This window comes from Acanthopagrus latus, chromosome 5 (assembly GCF_904848185.1).
Source record: "Acanthopagrus latus isolate v.2019 chromosome 5, fAcaLat1.1, whole genome shotgun sequence".
Lineage (NCBI taxonomy): Eukaryota > Metazoa > Chordata > Actinopteri > Spariformes > Sparidae > Acanthopagrus > Acanthopagrus latus.
In genome coordinates, this window is record NC_051043.1 from 25,198,178 (window position 1) to 25,219,861 (window position 21,684).

The 21,684-nt window shown below is 41.7% G+C and overlaps 2 protein-coding genes across 4 annotated transcripts; both read right to left on the reverse strand.

Annotated features, from left to right (window-relative positions):
- Nucleotides 1-472: 472 nt before the first annotated feature.
- On the reverse strand, nucleotides 473-16,008 carry pggt1b (protein geranylgeranyltransferase type I, beta subunit). The gene is made up of 9 exons (XM_037098532.1): nucleotides 15,881-16,008; nucleotides 15,200-15,318; nucleotides 13,397-13,461; nucleotides 12,350-12,501; nucleotides 12,028-12,160; nucleotides 10,540-10,585; nucleotides 8,108-8,292; nucleotides 7,203-7,311; nucleotides 473-4,204 (listed from the first exon to the last, which is right to left on the reverse strand). Exons 1-9 carry the CDS (start codon nucleotides 16,006-16,008, stop codon nucleotides 4,038-4,040), a joined length of 1,104 nt encoding a protein of 367 aa, XP_036954427.1. The 3' UTR covers nucleotides 473-4,037.
- Nucleotides 16,009-16,248: 240 nt separating this feature from the next.
- On the reverse strand, nucleotides 16,249-21,648 carry LOC119018909 (coiled-coil domain-containing protein 112). 3 transcript variants are annotated; one of them, XM_037096932.1, is made up of 15 exons: nucleotides 21,518-21,618; nucleotides 21,396-21,422; nucleotides 20,427-20,545; nucleotides 20,086-20,207; nucleotides 19,815-19,904; nucleotides 19,478-19,553; nucleotides 19,099-19,225; nucleotides 18,779-18,895; nucleotides 18,451-18,588; nucleotides 17,655-17,776; nucleotides 17,301-17,427; nucleotides 16,956-17,123; nucleotides 16,766-16,864; nucleotides 16,538-16,656; nucleotides 16,249-16,430 (listed from the first exon to the last, which is right to left on the reverse strand). In XM_037096932.1, the coding sequence occupies exons 1-15, from the start codon at nucleotides 21,560-21,562 to the stop codon at nucleotides 16,400-16,402; spliced, it is 1,527 nt and encodes a 508-aa protein (XP_036952827.1). In that variant the 5' UTR covers nucleotides 21,563-21,618; the 3' UTR covers nucleotides 16,249-16,399. The 3 variants fall into 3 exon arrangements, with proteins under 3 accessions (XP_036952827.1, XP_036952830.1, XP_036952829.1); XM_037096935.1 differs by lacking the exon at nucleotides 21,396-21,422 and having other exon boundaries at nucleotides 21,518-21,648; XM_037096934.1 differs by lacking the exon at nucleotides 21,396-21,422 and having other exon boundaries at nucleotides 20,427-20,548; nucleotides 21,518-21,606.
- Nucleotides 21,649-21,684: the final 36 nt, after the last annotated feature.

Consider the following 21,684-nt stretch of genomic DNA (forward strand, 5'->3'; position numbering starts at 1 on the left):
CACAAAAAATGTTGGCAAAGTTTGTTTCCCACAGCCATGGATACGAAGCAACTTTACATGGTCTTGGTTTTGGTTGGGAAATGATCATGATTTGTCTTCAAATACCTGGTTTTGTCGCCACAAGCACGTCTGAAAAAAAACCTGACGGCTCATAAAAATCATGTTGGTGTCACGCTTACAAATTTTGGAACGGCAGTTATCTGTCAGATTAGCAGCCGTCCTCTCCCAGCTGAGACACTGCCGACAAGCCCTCCTCCACCTCTCCTGAGGCGGATATGACATGACATTGTAGAAATGTCCAGAAAGAAACTGTGGAGAGCAGCCGTGTGACCATGCCTAAGTCTGTGAGAGAGGCCATGTGGTATGCGTGTTCTGGTGCGTATGTATGGACGAAACTCGGAGTGTTGTTGGGCCTAAATAAAGCAATGTACAGAGTCCCACACAAATAAACACACCGCGACGAGAACACTTGTAAAAGTTAGTATGTGTTTTTTTTTTTAATCACCATAAATACAGTATGCACCGCCAAGCTAGCATCAACACCACTGTCCTCAATTTCTGAAAGCCGAGGTACTATAATACACCACATATCAACAATTTGCATATCCAGCTCCTCTCACCGGCTCACTGATGTAGCTGTAAACATGTTGTCATCTTGAGCACTTGCACAATAGAGGTCACATATTTATAGACATTTACATATTTATCTACACTCAATATTTCTACAAAGCATAGAAAAAATAAATTCCATTACAGTTGTTACATTTTTTTTTATTATTATTACATTATGTATATTAGTCGATGACAGAGCAAGGGTTCACGGTTGACTATATGTGGCATTTTGGCCGCATTTCCATAACACTTCAAGATCTCCGCTCGCATCTTTTCACATCTCTGGACCGTCCGAAAGACAGCCGCCACCGCAGTCATCCTGAAAGCACAAAGCCACGCTGCCACGGTCGCCTCTTTTCATGCTGTGAGACTGCAGTGCGTTACAGCAACAAACAAAAAAAATAAAAGGTGACGTGATATACTGCATTGGCAGATCCATCCACCAAATCTTCCATCGTCCTTTTTTTATAGTTGATTAAGCATCTACCAGTTGTGTATCAGTGAATTCCTCCTTCCGTATGAGAACAGACAAAGCCAGGTTCTGGTAAAAATGACCTCTACCAGTCAGGCTCAGGCGGAGGAACAATCATTCACAAAGTAGGTGTTCCACTTTCTGAATGTTAACAAGGACTTAGTGAACACCTTTCGTCCATCCCCTCCAGAGAACACTTGTATCCAGTGTCCTTCCTGATAGAAAACAGCCAAGCAGAGCCCAATTTAAGCATGCCGTAGATAGAGAGAGCATTCAAGGAGCGGTGACCCAGAACAACACGACATGAGGCACATTTCAGAGTTTAAGTTTAAGTGAGTAGTCTCGCTAAATGACTTGGCCTACGTACGCTAAGGACAGAACCACGGCGAAGGAGGTTGTGTGAGCAGTTGAAAGTCACTTCAGAAGATTCATGGAGGACATTTCTCACTCAGGACGTCTCAGATTTAGATCATTTCGTAACTAAGTAAAGAAAATTGATAACAGCAAAACTACTAAATGACAAAATCTATAACACATTTTTTTTGAGGTTGTAGTATCACAAGATTTGTGAGTCTGAGGCTCGATTCAGCAGCGGCGATGAAAGTCATATGTGAACCTTTGCAAAGGTGAAATCAACATTTTGTGGTGATCTTACAAAATGTTTGTAAGAGAAACAAACAAGAAAAAAACAAAACACAGAAGTCTACAAGATCAGCAAGAGTACCTGGAGCAAAGTCTTTTGTCTTAAGCAAAAACAGAAATATAAAAACAAAAACACCAACGCAGGATGCAGTTGGCTACAAAGCAAATGTTTTTGCACCAAAACAAGGCTATATAACACTGGGGGGTTTGGTTGGGGTTCAAGAGAGGAGATTCCAGACTCCGACAGCTTTTGTTCAATAATGGATGGGTCAGATGATTTATTTATTCACCTCTCCCCCCCTCTTCTCTCCTTTCCTCTGTCTGCCTGTCCTGCTTTCTAAAAATGAGGGGGAGCTTGGCAGGAAAGGAGACGAGGCCAGGTACAGCTTCATTTTAGACGGCGGGACGGAAACCGCGGGGGCCATATAATTTTAATATCCAGTCAGAACTGGTGCTAAACGCAGTGGACTCCCACAGGTAACATGTTGCAGACAGGCCGCTGTATTTCTGACCTGCTGTGATACTGTCTCTTCCCTTGCTCGTCATCTCAAGGAGCAGGTGTTCGCCGTGACAGCGCTCTTATAATGAAAGGGTGTGGCTTCAGCAGGAGGAGGCGGGGGGATCAGAGCAGCGATGTGGTGAGAGGGCAGGAGGAACAACTCAAATGAGAATGTCATCATCTTTTTGGAGCTTATCAGGATTTAAAAGCATAAATTTCCGACCTGTATCTCAGCTCAGGAAGGCCGTGAGCGAGGTGGCTTTTAAGAGCTGCGAGTGGCTTTAACGCCTGTGAGCATCTGTGCAGACAATGGTCGACTATTTAGGACTCGGAGGGAAGTGACCGGCACGTTGGAAAATAATCATTTCCTCTCTGCAACACATTCTGCTCATTGTTCTTTGTTTCTGCCCCGCGTCCTTTCTGTCTCTGAAAATAACAAGTAAATTCCCAGTGCTGTTCAAAAAGAATATATTTCCCCAAGTTATGCTACCACCGTCTTATCTGTCTCCTATTGATTTAAGGCTAGCTGGTGCCTTGCAGGGGTATGGTGAAGGAGTACAGCTCAGATCAGTTCAGGGTGCAGGAGTCAGGGGATCTGCGCCTAAATTTGACGGCTACTTTGAAGGAAGGGATTTTCCTCCTCTTACCAAATTCTCCTAAGAGGCCCAAGCTATTTTTTTATTAGCCTCAAGAAAAAACGAGAACACTAAATTACATTCTCTGTGATCTGGGATGATAAGGCCTGCAGCGAAACTCATTCTTTAATCCTCTCTCAACGATAAATAAGTCGTAGATTTGGCCTTTGGGGTGATTGTTGGCTCTCAGCCGACTTTGCCATGAATTTCACCTAAGCAGTTCTATTATCATTTTTAATCTCTCTTGATCGCTGAATAAACAAAGCCTGCAGTGGTGAAACTGAAGGGAGAGACACGGGAGAGTTCACCTGCAGGGCTGGTAGCACCTTCGGGACTGCAGAGCGCGAGGCTTTGTAAGGATGGAGATGTTAGGAGGGCAGAGAGGCAAAAAAAAAATACTGTACAGGGAGGATGAAGCCTCGGGAGTGGTTTTTGTTAACAACGTAGGGATGATCTAAAGGAAACATATGATCTTGTTCAAACCTACTTTTCTGTGAACAAAAATGAGGAAATATTTGTTCTATTTAAGCACGTAAGAGACGTTATTAAGCTATGGCAAAGTATTTCCAGTTGATTCAAATAATATTAAACAAAACTTCAGATACTGAAGCTGCCAGTTACTCCAGAACCGGAATTTAGATGTTTGCTCCTGAGGGTTTGTCCTCTAACTGTGAATGACGTTTACTTTCAGGATGTTCCTCAGTTGCGTTCATCCTCGGCTAGACGGGTTTACAGCACACTGAGTTTGTTGACTATCACGATGAGGCCTAGGAGCAGGAAGCTTCCCAAACATCACTATCTAAAAAGAAATTGAGGCATCTCGAATTTCTTCAAGTCTCCAGTGACTCACATTTGACTTTCTGGCACATTATGTTACTCTCACAAACCAAAATGCACATTGTTATTTACTACAGTCTACTAATAAAAAGGCAGCCAAAAAAAAAGGTGTGGCGTGTATTGCTCAACAGAAAAGTCACTTAAAATGAGCTCTGCAGTGTTACTCTTTGTAACTGGAGTCTTAAAAAAAAAAAAAACGTTCAGGTTCCGGAAATGAGGAGGCCTCTCAGATGAGGGGGGCCAAAAAACATCTTCCAGACCTGAAGCAGGAGTCCAATTGCCTTTGACTGACTACTGTTACTGAACCTGTTCAAAGGCAGAGCTGTGGATCATCCCGCTGTCAGTGCTGTCTGCTGCAGCTGCCGGTGCTGTCCTTCCATGTCTGCTGCAGCTGCTGGAGGTGCTGAAAGGCTCTCTGGGTGATGTTAAGAGCTGCGTGGACCTTCCTCAGATTGGGCTCCCCGATCAGAGACAGACCACAGAGCCCTAAGTAGGCATGGAGAGGGTCTGGCAGACGGGAAATGGGAGAGAAGGAGGTAGGAAGTGAGGAAGGGAAAAAGGAGGGGAAACTAGGTCAGAGATGGTAACATGCATCACAGCAGAAGCACCTGCGTTTGACAGGTCTGTAAACCTGAGCAGAGCCGAGACGGGGATGGCGTTTGTCACCTCACCCTCCATTACTGAATCAATAACACAATAAATCTAATTTCCTATAAAAAAAATAATAAAACACATCATGCAGTAGGATTGTTTTTGTTGTACTGCTCCTTTAAGATGTAATAAATAATGCATATAGGATGGCCCCATTGCCCCTTTCCTCCCCTGGGAATGGAGTAAGAGCTGCACAGGCCAGTAAATGGAGCAGTAATTGAATTATAATGAAATGACAGATCATTGGACGCAGACATCAGAATCAATCAAAGCACCATTAGCAGCATCAATCAGGACTCAAACTCAAGGTTGGACAGAAGAGATGTCTGGACTGGTTCCAAGGTCTGGAGGCCAGATCTGATTTACAAGACTATTGTTCAATTTAGATTCAGATCACAAATCTTTACGCGTGGAAACAAAATGGACACATGACGCAATCAAATGTGTTTTACAATACAGCTCATTCAGATAATTATTTGGACAACCTGCATTAACGAGATCACGATGTCGGTCTACTGATATTCACTGAATGATGATACTGAACTGCTGCCCAGCAGGACTCCTGAGTCTTGGCTATTTATCTAATGATTTTTATCAGAATACTACATCGTTAACCACCTTCAGAACTCACTGTCGATCAGTCCAATAGAGGAGGGTGTAACATAAACAATAAGGAGTCTATCCCCTTCATCTAATAGTTGACACCAGACTATCGGTACAGTTATGGTTCATATGTGCAGTGGCTCCAGGGTGCGACTACACTGGACTATCATGCACCCAAAAAACTATCAAGCACAACTAAACTAAACACTTTCATTGGTTGCAACAGTGTGTCTGAGATGTACAGGTTTATTTTTTAAACAAGTGAGATGTTTCCTGTTTACAATCATTTACACTATGAAATAAGTCTAAATTTATTTTTTGTTGCACCTCAATGAAAAAATTGTGCGCTCCAGTGCAACTAGTGAGACAAATGTGTCATTAGAAAAAAAAAACAAAGCCTGTAATGACTGATGTTTTAGCCACGTATGAACACAACACTGACATATCATCAGCTTTCAAGTGAGTACAGATGGAGCTGTTAGCTAATTGTGTCTTATTTCCACATCCAGCAGTAACAGAGAAACATGTTCATTCACCCAGGGTTGTGTTTCTGTCTACTTGGTGAAATTCTGATATTCACTCTCTTCTAGTTCTGTTTGTGGGTCCCTACCAACTCCCGAGGGAAATATCTGGCTCTTTAGCTGCTAAGCGCTCCACTGTTCACCAGGTAGTCCCGAACTTTGTCAATCGGACATTTAGTGCTGGGAAAGTAGAGCACAGTCGGCTTCTACTGTGACCAAAAATGACACAATGACAGCAATAATTATGAAAATATTGATTTTGACATATATAAAGCAGTCCCTCTTAACATGCATCATTATTGTGAGGAAATGTACCACCGTCGGATCATTTCACTAACCAGAAGAACCGAGCTACAAATTCTGGTCACGATAGCTGCTGCTGGGTTTATTAAAAAAAGGCACAGATACTACAGATATATTAAGGATTAGGGATCTGATGAAGCAAAGGGCTCAAGACAGCAGTGCTGATCAAGTAGGATCGCTTCAACAAAAACTGTTTGTCAAGATGGAACTTGTGCATTTGGTATCACATAGCTGTAAATCATAAAGCCCAATCTGAGAACACATGACTTTTTACAAGAGCGGCTAATTCTTATGATATTTTGATCTGCCTTCATTATTTGGGGCAACTATTCAGACACTTTTACAGCCTTCAGACCATAAAACAAGCTGTGGGTCTGTTTAATGAGAGCAGATGTTTTTATTGAAACTACATTTAATCACTTGAGACTGAAATTTGGACCTCTCTGTCTCTACGTTTACCAACCTGTTTCCAACATGACAGCTGACATTTTGAACTCTTAAGTGAAAGAAACAGGTTGTGTCGAACGTTCAGCAACACTTGGCTGAATTTGGGAAATTATCTGCTGGTTCAATACGCAGAACCTTCCTTTGCTCTTCTTTTGAACCCACAGCTCTTTTTATGTCACTGTTCCCCTCCTATCTTCCCAAACCAGTTCCTGCATATCAGTAGCATTACATGATGACTATACTGTTCGAGCAAAATGCTATCTGTACCCATTTCCCAAAAAGGGCCCCTTTTATTTCCGCAGCGTTTTCAATGCAGCATCTGTTTTGCCTCATTGTTTCTTGCAGCCTATCTTCCCTGCCTTGTTCCTGTAACATGAGGAGCTCGATCTCTTGTGTCCTCGGGCTACCTACGAACAATCGCCTCATCAATTACACATCACGAGGGCACGTACGCACACAAGCATGCGCACCATTGAAGTTTAGGGTTACAAAAGCTTTTCCATTGATCTCAAGTAAAAACTGCCAACCGCAACTCCACCCTGACCTCCACGCACCTGTGGAGGGCACGGGACAAACTGTTCCGCCCAAAGAGAGAGGGAGAAAAAAGTGAAACTGCTTCATTCCTTCATCTTTTTGTCCTTTGAACCAACTGAAAACCACAACAATACGATGAACAGCAACCGTGATGTAGATAGGGTTTTTGTTTCTACCACAAGGACAGTAAACATGCCTTTCAACCACATAACTCTGCAGCCTTAACCGCAGTAATAAAAAGGTAAACAGGAGTTGTGTTCTTATGCTTTGACAGAACAGCAACAGTGACGCAAGACCCACATAAAGAACAGTGGCAGCATTCTGTAATTGGCTTTCCAGTGTTGTCTTTTTATCTGGAACCCCTCTGATTACTGTGAGCCTCTCCTGCAACATGTTCCTGTGACAGGCACCTCAAGTCCACTCTTTTTTTCTTTTTTTTTTTTTACCTGGATGGCTGTCCGGCCACTTGGCAAATCCTCCCACTAACCGATCCTGCGTAGACAGGATGAAGCTCCTGTTCTTGTCGAAGTTCGTATACTGGAACACGTCTAACAGCTGGAGCAGGAGGGGAAGTGGTGGGAGGAAGAGTGACAGAGAAAAGGAAGCGAATGAGGGAGAAGTTTTACTATGATGACATTTGGGAGCAAACATGAAAACCAAGCAGATATAAATCAGAAAGCTGTTAATACAATATGTTAAAGACATGCTCAGCTGATTCATTATTTTCAAGTAGTTATTTTTAAAGTTTAAAATCCTATATACAAGTGATATAAAGATTTAAATACCTACAATGCTGAGCAGGTTGTGTTGTAAGAGTGAGACAATTCTCATTATTACATTTGATTTGAAGCGAATCAATAATGAAATACTTGATATTCTCCTTATGTAAGGATACAAGTAGAGAAAACATCGCACCTCACTGTTTGCCATTTTGCACTTTTGCCATATAGAAATATTTTGTATGAGTGTGCTCGTTTGCCCCTCTGGCTCAGGTTTGACCCAGAAATTCACAGTTTTCCGGCATTGTGTTTTCCTGGCTTACTCATATCTGTTTGCAGTTTAGCTGCTGGACCATGCGTGTGCATGGATGGTACCTCTGGCATAGTTATGACCCACATGATGAAAGGTTTGCTCACAGGTTTTTTGGGGGGATTAAGGATTTTGGATTATGCCAGGCAGTTTAGACAGAGCGAACAGAGAGCAAAACTCCTCTTTCATCTGTTCTTACACGTGAAAAAATGCTGCAAAAGTGCAGAAACTCTGTGGTAAAACAGTTAAACGCGCTGACATGCTGAAACAGGCAGGAGTTTGTGAGTGAATACATGATTGTGTCTGTTACACCCGTCCGTACCTCTAGTGTAGCTCCCACCCAAAAGGAGTAGCATGTGTCTACAGGTTTGTTGGGGCGCCCGTGGAAGCCGGTCTGCTGCCTCATGATGCACCAGCGCCGGATCCTGTCCAGCTCCCGTTGACTCAGCGCCTCCTCCAGTCGACCCATCAGACACAGAGAGGCTATGGCGCAGTACGTCCAGCCACCTGTACACACAAATAGCAGGTACATTTGTAACACAAATAGAATCCAATAAGATTAGACGACTAATGTCTGACAATGTATTAAATCTGAACCGCAGTTGCAGTGGTTCACCCTGACATGTTTTCATGAACGACCACTTCTTGATGATGACAGGACGCTGGAGTAAAAATAGAGAGTGTCTGCATGTGGGCGCTTTTACTGCCAAATATTTGATTAGCATGCTGCTACTCTGACTTTACACCTTTCCTTTGGAAATCACGACGTGGCGCGACCGTATGTTTATATGAAACAGAAAAACACTGCTGTCATTACATGCTTTTCTGCACAACGACTGGCCACTTTTGAGGAGAGATGCATGTGGAGATAAACCATCTACTTTTGTTCAACTGCGTTACGATTTTGGACATTTACTGATGCCAATGCCAGAGCTCTTCTTTTCCTGAATATACTCTTTTAACTATGCTCATTATTGTCTTCGTTAAAGTTGCTGTTATTGTCTGTAAGGTCACATAAGGAGCACAGCATTTCTAATGAGCAAAAAATGTATTAAATTTAAATGCATTCCAAAGCAATTCAGTCAACAGGTTAAATAGGTGTTAGATACAAACAGGGGTGGAAAAAGCAAACTACACCACAGCGACTGTGCAACAGGAAAGTGACAATCAGTCCATCTAAGGAATCTGGACAGGAGACACAAGGCCGATGTCCGATTACGTCTGCATCAGCACCTGATTCTGAAATTGTATCGAACCGGTACCAACTCTCTCTTGAGTGAAATAAAGATGGTTCAGGCAGGAACTGAATGCAGAGCATCTTTACAGCTGCAGTCATACAAACATGAGTGTGTGTGTGTTTGTAATTGATGACAGGCTTTTATCAGTAAAGCCACAAGCAGCAGTTATCCATCAACTGTCAAGTGCTTCTTTTAGCACCATGCATTTAACTCATCCCTTAACATTACCAGCAGGCCTGGCTGCTTATCTCTGTGTGTGTTCGTGTGTGACGGATAAAAAAAACAAAGACAAGGTGGGGTGAAATGTGTGGGTCAGGGGTGTAAATCTGCCGACGTGTTACACTCGCCTCCAATCAACCGTGTCTGGCTCGCTATATGCTGGAGGCACAGGAAGATCCGAGGGGATAAATACAGATCTGGATCAAACAAGTGTGGGGAATCCACATAACTTACTCCAAATAACACATCACTATAACTTCAAGTTGGGATCAGGTATGTGTTTTTTATCAATTCAAATATGTTTGAAACAAAAGTGAAAAGCAGCTTTTTAGCACTATTTCTATGATGATTCAATTTATTATTATTCATAGAATTTATTATTATTCATGGAATCCAAATATTGGGCATTTTTAAGTGTATTTACTTTAAAAAATAGCAGTCTTGAAAAAAAAGATTACATAGCCTATGGAAGAGAAAAATACTGGAATTACAGTGGTGAGATAAAAGCCCAACGCTGAAAACACAGAGAAAGTTATCTTCTTTCCCTGGAAAATAGCTTCTGCAACACCACGTTTCAGTGGCTCAAACACAATTATCTACAAAAACAGTGTAAGAGAGTCTCTTGCTCACAGTGTGGGAGGTCTCGCTGCTGAACAAACACACACTTCAAGGGCGGATGGGTAATGGGCATCTACTGTATATCTCTACTGATGTGTAATCAGCCCTCAGACAGAGAGCCGGCTGGCTTGCAGAAGAGAGCGGATTCTCAATGAAGCCTGTAATCATAGAAGTTGAATTTATCACATGGAGGGAAATGCTCTGGGATCCCTTCTAGCGGTTTTTAAAGTTTATGGATTTAATTTTTACGTTCACAATGCTACCTTTTACTGTGTCAAAAAGGTGACTGTGGATGTGTTCCAAGCAGTGCTTCGCAACGTGTGAGTGTGTGTGTGTAGGAGGAAAGCTTTTGTGTCAGAATAATAAGGTTTAATTTGAGTGGGGGAGGGATTAAATAGGACAATGTATCTACGGAGATTTTACCCGCTAATCCTTTAAACCAGTTACTCCCATCAGCCACTTTCATGCCCTCAGCCACGGCAGCGCCAACGCACCCACAAACGTTTTGATCCCACATGAACCCTCTGACTTGTAAATCAAAATGATATTAATAAAACTTTTAAATCTGGGCTGTAATCTTTCACCGACCCACAGGCCTGACCCACCTGATGAGCGTTCAGCCTGCAAACTCACATTTCTCTCATCCAAGTACACAGCATGAGAAGATGATCGTACTCACCATGTGACTCTCGCCCTGCTCCCTGGCCGAACCCATTGTCGTAGGACTGCGCAGAGCACAAAGAAAAAGCCATTTAATTACAAGCAATACTTCATCTGGCACAAAAGGCTAATGAAAGAGATTAGTGTGAGGGGAGGCTGAACTGCCTACATTGATTCCATTCATGTATTCATACTCAACCCTTTACAAAATTTATGTATGAAAAAAAAAGAACATCCTTTCTCAGCTGTTTAAACAGACTGTGCAGACTATAAAACTGCTCATATGTGATGTGTTATTCCATTTGATCGTACTTGTCAAGTCACAAATACGGCTGCAACCAACGATTATTTTCATTAGCTGTTAATCTTTTGCTTATTTCCTTGATTCACTGATAAGCTGTTTGCTCTCTGAAATGTCACCATCAAATGTCTTATTTTGTCCAGTATATTCAGTTTACTGTCACAGAGGATTAAAGAAACCAGAAAATATTCACATTTAAGTGGCTGAAATCAGAATTTTGATGTGTGAAAAGTTTTGAGGCAACAAAACAAAAATACAACTGCCAAAAATAATACAACAAGGTTGAGTCCTTGCTGCTTGTGTGTCTGGTCTGATCGGGCCACAACAATAAGGTTGGTTGGTTGGAAACCCGGCGCCACACAAATGTAAGTCAAACTTCAGTGTGGCTGGTAAACTTGTCTACTGTTCCAGGACTGTTCCACATACACACTCACACAGACACACAACCACCCATCATCTGGTGGTTTCTGTATATTTACGTTCACCAACAACTAACTTGCATTGCCAAGGACATTTCTGGAATCCACCCACCAGCATGTGGCCAGTGGATAACTACAGTCCTCAGATATGATTCACAGTTATCTGTTAACTAATGAACGGTGCTCTTCCTCCCTCTCTCTCTCGTGTGTGTCTGGGTGTGAGAGAGATCCAAACACACCCTGCACACAATAATGAAACTATGTAATGAAACACTCCTGTGTTAAATGTCAGGCTTGAAATAAGCTAAAGTTTAGAGATGAATGGGACCCTGAACGGTGTGAAGACAATACCTCAAAACAGACTTGGTGTGTGTAACCCATATCCAATGAAAAAAAAATACAAACATGGAGGCTGGAGTAAGGGTTGAGTTAAACATCACTCAACAATCTGACAAAAAAAAACATCACTCAGTCACTTGGAACATGTTGTTCTCTGTTTTCCTTCTGGTGGGGTGGAAAAACTCGTGCTACAGCTTTAAGACCACGACGAACTGCTCACCCCCCCTCCATCTATTATAAATGAATTATTTCTAGGCAGAGTGCCACCTACTGAAGGTGGGTGGCCTATTCCTCCCATTCAAGTGTAGAGGCACTGCTTTGAATGATGCACAAACAGAGGTTGAACCATTAGGGGGCAGTCCTGTTGGCCTTGAATATACAGTAGGTCTCATTGTTTACAGTGTCACATTATCCCCAACCTCTTTTTTCACTTTTAACATCTACTCACCAAACTTCCACGGATGTACTCGATGGCCTTTTGGATGTCCATGCCTGACCAGTCGTCCAGCATGTAACAGATACTGGCTGCGCAGTAGATAAACCGTATATCATTTTCACTTCCTTCTGGCACTGCGTAGAAACTGGAAGCGAGAGAACAGACAGACGCAGGAAGCCACGAGGACCGGAGGGTTACACAAACTGTTGAAAATTAGCTCAGCTTCTATATTCAGAGTTAATGTCAGTCCACATGAAGTGTGCTAGTGTTCACATGACCTCAGGTGTATTTGAGTCAGAGTAAAAAGTGCCAGTGCAGATTTGTGTGTGCCGACCTGCCGTCCTCCAGCTGCAGTGCTCTGAGACCAGCCAGACAGGCCTGTTTGTTGACCCGGCTCAGGTCGTCTCCCAGTATCAGCAGAGAGCACAGCCCAGTGTATGTCATGGCTACATGGCCGCTGTCATATGGATGGAGCACACCTGGACCCTGAAGAAGATAGAAAAATGAGATTAATCCTACAATCGTGATGCAACAAAAGATAGTAGTTTTCAAATGGATATTTAAAGGAAAAAAGCAGTTTAAAAACAATAATACGACTAAACAGATCAAGTATTTAGCCATCCACAGACAGCTTAAATAGACCACAGTTTAGGGAAATGACTCGTGTTGGCAAAGCCGTTACATCAAAAACCATGTCTCCACAGATAGAGAAGTAATGCCACGTGTCAAAAAACATCTGTTAAAATGACTTGTAATATTACTGCTGCTGGGATGATGCTCATAAAACTGGGAATGGCCCAGACCCCCTGATGTGACAAAACAGATTGGCATAATGACTGAAATGGCTTAAAAATCTAAATATTTTGAGAGGGATTAATGCAAATGGAAAAAAATAGAAAAAAAAAAGACATGGGATCACAGCCGTAAAAACCCTAAATTATCTTCTTTGGAATAATGCAAAGGTAGGGGACACTTTTACATAAAGACACTGGAGCTGCACTTTTTGGAATAAAAACATCAAAACTGCTAATATTTTGACAGATATTGTGATTGTGATGATTTGGGATCAGTTGATATGATCATTTTCTACATCACAATTTTCATTTAGACTTAAAAATATTAATATCATGATGATGTTGGCGTCTGTACTGAACATGTCTTCTTACATCTAGAGAACAAAATGTGCAGGTCAGGACATCTGCAGCTACCTCATTTAAATGCCGTTTTGTCAAAAATCTTGCCTTTAACAAAAAATGGCCGCTTCTGCGATTTGGAAATTGAGATTATGATAATATTTTGTTTAATTGTTCAGTCCTACAACACACAACGTTCTGTCAAATTAAGGATCTAAAGACACTGCTGGAAGAAGGAGGGGCAGTACCTTAGTGCTGTAAGGAATACCAATATGTGACGATCCTCGAAACCCACAGCGACTTAGGTTAGATTCTGGAAGAAAATAAGACAGAAGAGACCGGCAGAAATGTAAGATATACTTCACATTAAATACTGATAAACATCAAGAAACTCTGGAACAAGAAAGCACTACTCTGGTTCACTCACTGTCTCACAAACTAGGTTGAACATCATGTTTGTATTGACCTTCAGCAAGGTCCTGCAAAGTTGCTCAGGACTAAAAGAGTGTCCTGCTGCCATCTATTGGCCACAGTAAAAACATAACCTACTGCAGCAGAACTGCACGAGTAAAACACCATCATACTGCAAAGAATACAAAACATGCCACAAACGCCGATTACAACACATGACAACCGTACACTATTTTTAGATGTGTCACACCTCATATCACCACCTCTGACATACTGAGAGGTTTACAATACATTGATCACATTGCAATAATGATAGGAAGTGGTATGCTCATACCAGATCACATCTAGATTATTCATGTGTTATCGGCATCCTAATGTTGAAAACAAAACGGTCTCCTTTCAAAATTGCACCTCCATCATCATCAGGGACAGGTGTCTTCTGGCATAGAGGCAGACACACATTTTACATAGATTAACTTGCCCTATACAGATTAATTAATTCAATGCACCTGCACTGCACTGGACAGCAACAACTGCTAAAAGTCTCAACAGCTTCAAACAAAAAATGTATCTCCATACTGATGATACACTGTGAAATTTTAAGTGCCTCCCAAGCTGTATTTTCCCACCTAATGACAGAGAAACTGCCAGACGCCAACATATGGCAGCAGCAAAAGTGAGACCAATCAAGCGCGTCTATCCCAACATGATTTCTGTTGATGTGTTGAATAATTAACTAACTGGGCATCTAAACAGATGGCACAGAGTGGCTTGTTAACAGGCAGGGAAAAAAAACAAGTCGTTAAAATATTTAGAGTCCAACTTTCTCTGATGAGCAGGTGTGGAAATGGAACAGGTTAGGCAAGGAGGACACCTGGAGGTCACTTTGTGCTTCAAAATCCAAAGAAAATAACAATAGTTCGAAGGACTTTGAGAACAACTTTTTCTTGATGTCACATTCATGTACCATAATCCACCGCACTTAAACTCACTGCCCTGGTAATTAGAAACCATTTATATCAGTGTCAGCACCAAGTCTGCCCATTAAAGCAATAAAGAGCATTAGTGCTGCACCATTCCTAAGCTTACCACTGTATCGCCCATCTCTATTCCTCAATGACTTTTCTTATAGAGCTCTTCTTTCTGCTGCCTTCTAGAAAGCTTAAAATTACACTGGGATTTGCTCTCCATGGTATCAGAAATATCCCAAATCCCTGCTATTTCTATAGAGAGAGAACGATGATTATTTTGTTTTATACAGTTCCCATGAGGCTGTGAAAACTATTTAGACCAGGCAAAATGACAGATCTGTACCTACAAAAGCTACTTAAGGCGCAACTTTATTTGTTCAACAAGGAACACAAGAACCACTTTTATGCTGAGAATTGTTGTTACACTAGTTATTTATGACACGATCTGTTTTTGAAGTCCTGTGTGCCAGAGGTGATCACACCACATCCACCTTAGTTGTGATGTAGTTAGTCGCTGTGGCATGAAGCAGCGAATCAAAGCGTGGCTCTCAAACTTGATCATGTCATACCTATTGCCAGTTTATACATTTACTTCAAACTTGATTTGACTGATTTACTCTCAGCTTACTGACAGTCAGGTGTGGAAAAGTGAGAAGTTGTGAGACTTACGATCCTCTGTGGGCAGAACCTGCAATGAGTAGATCCACTCGATCATTACATTTCTATCAATCACATCCAGAGCGTCCAGCACATCCAGGCCAGAAAGGGCGAAGAATATAATCGTTAACCTGGAAAACAAGAGGCAGATAAAAGACTTTTCACTCATTTAATACTGATGGACGAAAATGTACACATATATATAAGATACAAGAATGAATGCATTGTTAGACCTATGCAACAAATCAGGTATCGGACAGCCACATTAATTGCAGAACAGCACAATATTTTGATAGACGACCCTGATCAGCAGATAATCGAATTACTTATTTTAGCTGTCAGTTCTCCGCCCAGCTTGAATGATATTTGTTGACAATAGAGGCAACTGACCAACTTTACTGTCCAATTCGCCTTAAGTTTACCTTTAAATTAGCCTTATTTCTGTAAATTAAACCAGTAACACTGACTAGAAATCCTCACAGGGCGTCGTGCCCGGCTGGACTGTCCGTTTCCTGTTGTACAACAGCGAATATGTCATAACTTCTCTATCCTAACTGACATTAGCATGTATGCTAAGCTAGGTAGCACCAGCCTCCATTCAATACGGTTGAAGCCCAGCTAGCTTAGATGCTAGTCAAGTTCCTCAACAAAACAAATTAAGAAGAGCGACGTTTTTCACTCCAGTAAACGTACCTGGTTGTTTCCAGCGAGGCGTATCTCTCGGGTAACACCTGAAGCGTTCTCTGGAAGAATCGTACATGTCTATCTCTTAAAAAGTCTATTTGCTCAAATTCTTCAAACTGGCTCTCCTCTTCCGCCATCTTTGCATCCGCACCTATGAGGAATCTTTTCCGGTACGCTGGTTTTTCAAAATAAAAGCTCGCACTGCATCAGGATGCATAGAGAGGTTTGAGCTCACAGATTTTCTTTTTGGATTTAAATTGTAGCAAAACTTCTTGATATTCCACATAAATTTTATCGCTATGGTGTTATTGAAAATCCAATAACACCAACTGCTGCCAGTACACCATTTTTGACAGAGACAAGAAGTTGAGAACACGAAACTTTAATCACAAACTTTTATTTAAAATAAATATTTTGTGAATGTAGATTGTACAAAGCACAGCACAGCTCATACAAATAAAGGCATAATCTGGTGTTGAGGTCACAGTGTGTAGGACTGTTCAGCTGGCTTCCTTTCACTGCTGCACCTCACAGGCCTTGTCTCCAAGTTGGAACAGCTCTGCAACAAAACAGCATTCATTTCAATTATTTGGCAAGCAATCACCTATTCTTACTTCAAACATTCATGATCAGGGGCATGAGTATTGAACACAGGGGTAATCAGACCTGTGAAACATCTGGAACACAGGTCCTCCTCCTGAAGGTCCGATGTGTTTCATTCGCTCGTCCCATCCCTTCGTGGGACGGGTAAGCCTGGACGGGTCTCTGCTGACCTGACTGTCCACCTGAATGAAGAACAAATAAACAGAGACACTTTCCAATCAACTGTTTTCTTTCTGTTAATGATTCTGACAGATCTTGTGATATGTGACTGACTTGTTCACAGTTCTTTACCTTCTCCTTAAACTTAGCAGCGATCCTTCTCTGTCTCTCCTCTTCCTCTTTTTCCCTCAGCTGTTTCTCCTGAAGCTTTGCCTCCACCTTGTGAAGATCCTGCAGAAATGCAGAGAAAATCTCACATCCCTATCAAAAATTACAATCCACATAACAAAACCCTACTGGTCGTGTGCTTCTTGTTTCATACCCTTTCTTTGAAGTGTTTGATGGCCTGCATTGCCTCCTTTCTCCTCTCCTCTATCTCCCTCTGTTCCTCCTCTCTCTTTCTCCTCCCTTCTTCCTCCTCCTGCTCTCTCCTCAGTCGTAGTTGCTCCTCAATGGTGAGCTTCACTTCCAGCTGGCGACGACGCTCTTCCTGATGGACGGAAACCATTTTGATTGGTAAAGCTAAAAATATACTCTGTATGTGTATCATGCTAAATAAATCACAAGATATTCATAAACACATAGATAAGTGCAAAACAATACTGAAGCACTATCGCTGATGATAAATAACCGCTAAACAGGTAAAAGAAAACAGCAAAAAAAGCACCTTTTCCTGTCTCCTCCTTTGTATCTCCTCACACAGTCTCTGCTCTTTTTCCCGTTCCTCATTCCTTCTCTTATCTTCCCTCCACTCCTCTAGTCGCCGAGCTGCCTCCCTCTTCTCCTCCTCAGCCCTAAAACAGAAGAGGATTGAACACACTGAAACAACTTAGGTGACATAATCCTACATTAAGAGCAAATAATGCCTACTTAAGATGACAAATCCAACACTTCAGGTGCCCATCAGATGTGGCTCATAACAACTCCACAGTGCATTTCACTGTTTTTGACACGGAATCAGTGTCTGCTCCACTTCATCTTTCTGTTTTTTCTTTTCTATCCCTTTCTATTTCTGACCCACCTGTGTTGGTGGGCCTGGCTCTTGGCCTCCTTTTCTCTCCTTTCTGCCTCCTCCATCTCCTTCTGACTCTGTATCCTGGTCTGGCGTTCGTGCTGCTTGCTGGCTTTCCACCGCTGGACAGCCTGAATATGGTATGAAGACAAGTAGTATAAATATTTAAAAGACAGCTTAAAACAAAACAAAAAACAACCTCTTTCTGAGCAAGCATCCTAGTCGTGTTTATACAGAATAAAGACAGTCCTAACTGACGATTCTAATTAATATCATGAGAATATAACTTTTAGTGGAGGTTGAATTTTATTAATCACTTTCCAGCCGTTCAAGAAAATGTGTCCTCCACCCTGAATGACGCAGGCGTTCTCTGAGCCGATCAAAGACAAGATGCGACAGGTTTTAACCGAAACTGTAGTGATGGTGTAATAGTTTATGGTTATTAGTTCTCCTCCTCTTTTCTGTATTCAGGGTGGGATAATAAGTCACTTGCTATAGGATTTGGAATTCACCCATTTTTTAATGATGATGATTATATACACATCTTATTAGAACAAATCAGTCCTAACAGAATTTAAAGATCTACAAAAAACAATATAAATGGCCAGATATGTAAATCTGTTAGCTGTGTGTGTTATTCTGGCATGCATGGATTTCAATACAGTCAGGTGATGTCAAGAAGCAGAAAGGGAAAGGTGTTGCTTTTTCCTCCTCTTCGTTTTCTCACGCCAGTTCTCATGAGCTTGTGAGGACCTTTGGTTTGCTTTCTCACTGAGTTCATACATGTTCTGTCACAGTTCTCTACCTCTCTCTTTCTGTCCTGCAGGGAAATCAGCTCTCGATGCCAGTCCTCATGTTCCTCTATCTCCTCCAGTGTTTTAGCAGGCAAGTACAGCTTGGCTTCTTTCCTGTAAGCAGGCTGCCCACTGTGCCTTGTCCAGGCCTGTAAATCAAACAGATGAGAATTAAGCCGGACAGGAATCGTGCAGAAAGTCGACCTACGGCTGGAAGCAAAACGCTGTTATTTTAAGGAGTGGCGCTTAGTGGCTGTGGGAAATTATCTGAAAGTAAAAGGTGGTAAAGGAACATGAGTTTACATTACAACCAGAGACTGAATGACAATAATGTCTTACTTTGAGGAAGGCTTGGTGGTCAAATTGGTCCCATCCACCATTAAGGCCTCCTGTCTTCTGCAGGAAAACCTCCAGGGCTCTGACTTCTGCAGGGAGGTCTCTGTCGGGGTGTTTGGTCTTTTGGAAAAGATAATGCAAGATAAATATTTTTCTGCCGACTCCTACAACTACGTAAAACAGATTATAAAAACTGTCTTGTGATTTCAGAAACAACCTTATGCGCATAAACATGTTAGGCTCAAAGGGAGTAATAACTCAAACTCCGCTCTCTATCCTCTTTTCATCCCACAGATGATGAACGAAGATGAGGGCAGACGGACCTTGACAGTCGGAGCGGCGGTCGGTTTGTGGTCTGATTTGGCAGCGAGGCTCCAGTTTTCAATCTTCTTCTCGTACGCTGTGATTTCCTGTCTGCATGTTCTGTCCTCCTTCAAAAGTTCCTCCAAACTGGAGAAGCAGAGAAACACAAAGAATGCCAATTTCATTAAATTACATTAATGTATTCCCAGTGTGAAGACAACACTGATCAACAGCTGTTATAAGCAATTTGTAATTTTTTGGACAGTTTTATATTTTTGTTTGCTTTGTCTAGGAAATATGGATATTTAAGTTAAAGATACTATTTCATGAAGGTCTATTTCATTAAGGTGCATTACATTAGATAGGGGTTCCTATTTTTTTGGTTACTAGTTCCATTACCATGACCGCTGTTCCTCCTTTAGGGTGCTGATTGAGATTTCCACCTCTGACATTATTTCCTTCAGTCTTTCAATCACTGAATACCAAAGCACAAATGCAGAAACATTATTAAAATCTTATTTCAATTTGTACTCTCATGATATTACAATCACCACACTTCTACAGAACAGTGCACCCCATTACAATAGCATTCTTGGACTGATAAAGCAGAAAGGCTCAAATATTGATATTAATGATGAAAAAAAGGATTGAATGTCTCACAAGATGGTTGAACGACCAGTTAAATTCAAATTGTGTGATTGTTTTTTAAGAAAACACTGCTAGATACTAAACTTACACTCAGGAGTCGGCTTCACATCTGTTAGCTGCGTCTGAAATTTCCTCACACCATTGTGAATCTTCACCAGCTGCTTCTGAAGATTCAGCTCTAAGGAAAAGAAGTTCAAAGAAAATACTGAACCCGCTGACCAGGTCCCACTTCCAGGGAGCAGTCAGAGATGGCGGCACAGTAGAGTATTGTATAGACCATGGTAGAAATTCTGCCTCAGAGTCCATTAAACACTGCTATATTCGAGTGTAAACATACTGCGATGCAAAGACAGACTTACTATCTGCATTTCTTTCATCCTCCAACACTTTCTCGTACTCTTCCAGTTCTCCACACACATCTGTCCAACCGTTCTTTCTGCACTGAGAGCTCAGCGTCCGCTCCTTCTCCAACTTTTCAATCCTGAGAAAATAACAAGGAAAAAGGTTTACATCAGTGACGGGTGAAAACACACTGTTGTCAGCTCCTCACAAAGTTGAAGTTGAGTTATTAAGATGTCAATGGTAGTGTTAGATATCATTTACTGTAGCGTTTTCTTTTCACTGTTCACCCACTGTACCGCTACAGTGGAAGTGTTGAAAGACTAGAAATAATGAAATTACCCTGACTAGCTTCACTTACTGCCTCTTGTTCTTCTCAGCTTGCCTGAGAAACTGTACAGCTTTCTGTCTGGCCAGCCTGTGATCCACGCTGTCCAGAGACGATGTGCACGGCTGCTGGACACTGGAGTCTCCCTGTCCCTGCTCATATTCATTTAGAGAAAGCACAAAACACAAGCCGATTAGTGCTGCAACTGACTACTATGAATCTGTTCTTTTTTAACAATTATATCAATTCATTAATAAATCTATTATAAGTCCAAAAAATATGAACATTTATCATTTCCCGGAGCCCACAATGATAGCTTTCTTTTTTTCTTCTGTGCAACCAACAATCCAAAATATCACAAATGGATGAGCAAATATTTGAAATTCTTGCTCACCAAAACAATCAGTCTCTTATCAAAATAGTTGAATTTGATCAAACAATTAATCGGTGCAGCTCTAAAGCAGATAAATGTCTAATACATTGCAGTGATTCCAAGTACAGTTCTCAGAATTAGTGAGGTACGTTAGGATATGGGTGCATGTGCCTAGATATGCATTAAAGTCAAATAAACATTCACAAAATGAAAATTCAAATATACAGAATAAACACTCATGGTAAACACTATGAAGGTCCAATATCCATCACTAACTCAGAGTGTGTACAGTAAGTCAATCAACTTTGTGAACCGTCCGATAATGGAACACGCCATCCATCGGCTGTCTGAAACCATAGCAACACTGGTAACCATGCTAAACGTAACGCATCCATTTTCGGGCAGCTATAGCTAACCTTAGCAGTTAGTTATCTTTTAAACTATCAGGCAAACTCCAAAATAATTACACAAAGTCGTGACGACTTTACATCGGGTTAGCTACAGTGTGTCGGTGGCTACAGTGTGCACAAACTAAACCATAAAGTTAGCATTAGCAAGCAAAGTTTCTCAGTCCCTTAACTAAGCTAACGTTAGCTCGCACTGATTAGCTACCCAATGATTAGCTGTACCTCATTTCTCCCGCTTTCCCCTGGCAACTGTAAACATTTGACATGATATAAATGTCAACCACTGAAGTATACGGTGCGTCAAATTTCACAACAAATGCAGTAAATGTAAATGTGATAGCTACCGAGCATTGTTTAGCAGTGCACAGTGCGGTTGCTAGGGCGGCCATGTTTAAGTGAATCTGTAAACAAACCGGCAGTCAGAGTGCGCCAGCAGTGAGCGACGCCCACCAGCAGAGGGCGCTGCGTGTCAGTCATCGATCACAGATGATGGACTGTGGGAGCTCCAGTG